General features: G+C 40.0%; 1 protein-coding gene across 1 annotated transcript in view; it reads right to left on the bottom strand.

Moving 5' to 3' along the window:
* Positions 1-310: 310 nt before the first annotated feature.
* The window catches only part of LOC101857409 (fibroblast growth factor receptor 1), a gene marked incomplete in the record, with an annotated part of 14,397 nt that continues 12,493 nt past the window's right edge, over positions 311-2,214 (bottom strand). Inside the window, 1 exon segment of the mRNA XM_035970079.1 lies at positions 311-2,152. Within this exon segment, the coding sequence (XP_035825972.1) occupies positions 2,103-2,152 (50 nt within the window).

Below are 2,214 nucleotides of genomic sequence, written 5' to 3'. Positions count from 1 at the left end.
CTAAATGCGACGGCAAAGCTACTTATAACTGCTACACCACAAATGCTGGTGTATTAGAGAAGTGAACCATCATGTAATACATGTATGCAATCTCCGGTTTTGTGGTTGGTTGGTTGGCGGGTACTTCTTCCTTCCAATCAAACTGTGTCGTCCACATCTCTCCTCCTGCTTTTCCTTATATGTTACTCTCTAGTAATACATCCAACCTTTGACACTTACATGACCTATTTGTGTTGCAAGTGCCGTTAAACTCTTACTAAAACTGATGAAATAAGTTTCTTTGATTCAACTCATCAAACAGGAAACAATCTTTCACGTGTTCACAAAGCACTGTTTATTACGTACAGTATTTGCTGCTGGAACACAACAGACAGTTCAATACGTACTTCATTTACAAGACCTGAGAACAACAACAAAGTTAGGTCACATTTTCCTAAAAATAGAGTTCTGCACATGGTTCGAAAGCGGCGACAAAGGACTATCTATTAGATGAACTGAAGAAGCGTTATTTTGTTCCTACGCCCAGATATTCTTGTTTAAGATGCAAAAACTAATGCAACAACAATTCAGGTCCTGTAAAATGTCTATTTAAGCCCTCAAATTGGAACTTAATTGTATTTATTTCACGAATGAGGTATTTGCTCACTTTCTCGAAATCACCTAAATGTGACTTGACCTAGGGGTTATTCTCAGGTCTTCAGTTTGTGGTAACAAACAAATAATCTCAACAAAAGCAAAGTCCATAATATAACTGTACACATTGATACTAAGTCGAGGTCACGTGACAACCCTCAGCGAATCAAAATGTATTTTTCAGGAGGTTTTTTGGGGGTCTATGTTGAAGAATTGTTTATGCTACAAAACACTTTTTCTTTGGTTTCTTTCTAAGAAATTTCCGAAACAGAACGGGTAGACTGACAGATACGACTTTAAGGTTTCAGTTGATACCAATCAATGGGCAATACTTTTGGTGAAGACTTAGGGCTCATTCGCGTGTCAAAATTTCACCCTTTCAGTAGTCAATATTTTACTTACGTTGTTCGGCACATTACAGCCGTACTCTGTCTACGAAAGTACATGTACACATTTTTTTTACTTTTAACCAACTTTTTTTGGTGAAATTCATCCTCAGATATGTTCTTTAATGGGTGGAGAAGATTTCTGAGCAAATCATTTACAATAACAATCTTACAACAGTCATAAAAAATACTGATTTCTCAGTTCCTTATAATTTGACGAGCGTCTGATTCCAGCTCAATGACCCATATTTGCTGTTGGAGTACAACAAATTGTCACGAACCACATTTATTGTGATAACTTGAAAAATATCTAGACAAAAGCCAATACAAATGACTGTACATGTACACACTGTTGATTAATAATGTATTGTCTTTGAAATAGAAGGAGACAACAGGAAAAAAATTATACTTGTAATTATGTAATTTCGTGACATGCACTTAGAAGAACTCTCCGTCTATATATAAGGGCGCCTATTGATACTGGAGTGTCTTTGTTAAAACGTTAGCCATTCGTAACATCAGGCAGGGGACATCTTGGGGATATTGTTGGGGCAAAATGGGACAATGTGAGGAAACTATGGGTACATGTACATCATGTGGGAATAATGGAGGCATCGTGGGGACATTTTGGAGGCATCATGGCGGCATAAGGGGGACATTCTGAATGCATAATGGGGACATAAAGAGGGTTTCGTCGGTGCATTATGTGAATATTATAAGGACATCATGTGGACATTATGGTCCAGGTGGGGGTCGTCGTGGTGCATAACAATAACACCAGGGCATCATCCTGCAATGACCAGGACATCACAGGATATTAGCCAGACATCAGAGTGGAGCTAGGTCCTCCATAGGACATGAAAGGACATCAAAGGAAAAAACCAGGATCCCATCTGAGTGCTTGCTGCACACGTACAATCATCGTGGGAGAGGGGGGGTGGGTGTCAGGACCTCAGGGATGAGAAAGAAGGAGGGTGGGGTTTTGGGACCTCTGTGATAGGAAAGAAAAGGGGTAGGAGATTTGGGAGGAGGGGGTGGCATCAATTGAATATTCAAGTATGATGTCCGGTTGTGGGACACGACTCAGGACGGGTCTGTCTCTGTTTTGTTCTGAGCTACTGACGTCAGGTTTCCTGTGGAGCAGAGATGTAAAAAAGAAAGAAAGAAAAAAAAACGGTCAGAAAAGGGGGAGGGG

This window comes from Aplysia californica, unplaced genomic scaffold (assembly GCF_000002075.1).
Source record: "Aplysia californica isolate F4 #8 unplaced genomic scaffold, AplCal3.0 scaffold00217, whole genome shotgun sequence".
Taxonomy (NCBI): Eukaryota; Metazoa; Mollusca; class Gastropoda; order Aplysiida; family Aplysiidae; genus Aplysia; species Aplysia californica.
The sequence above is the reverse complement of the archived record's forward strand: the minus strand, read 5'-3'. Positions and strand labels throughout refer to the sequence as shown.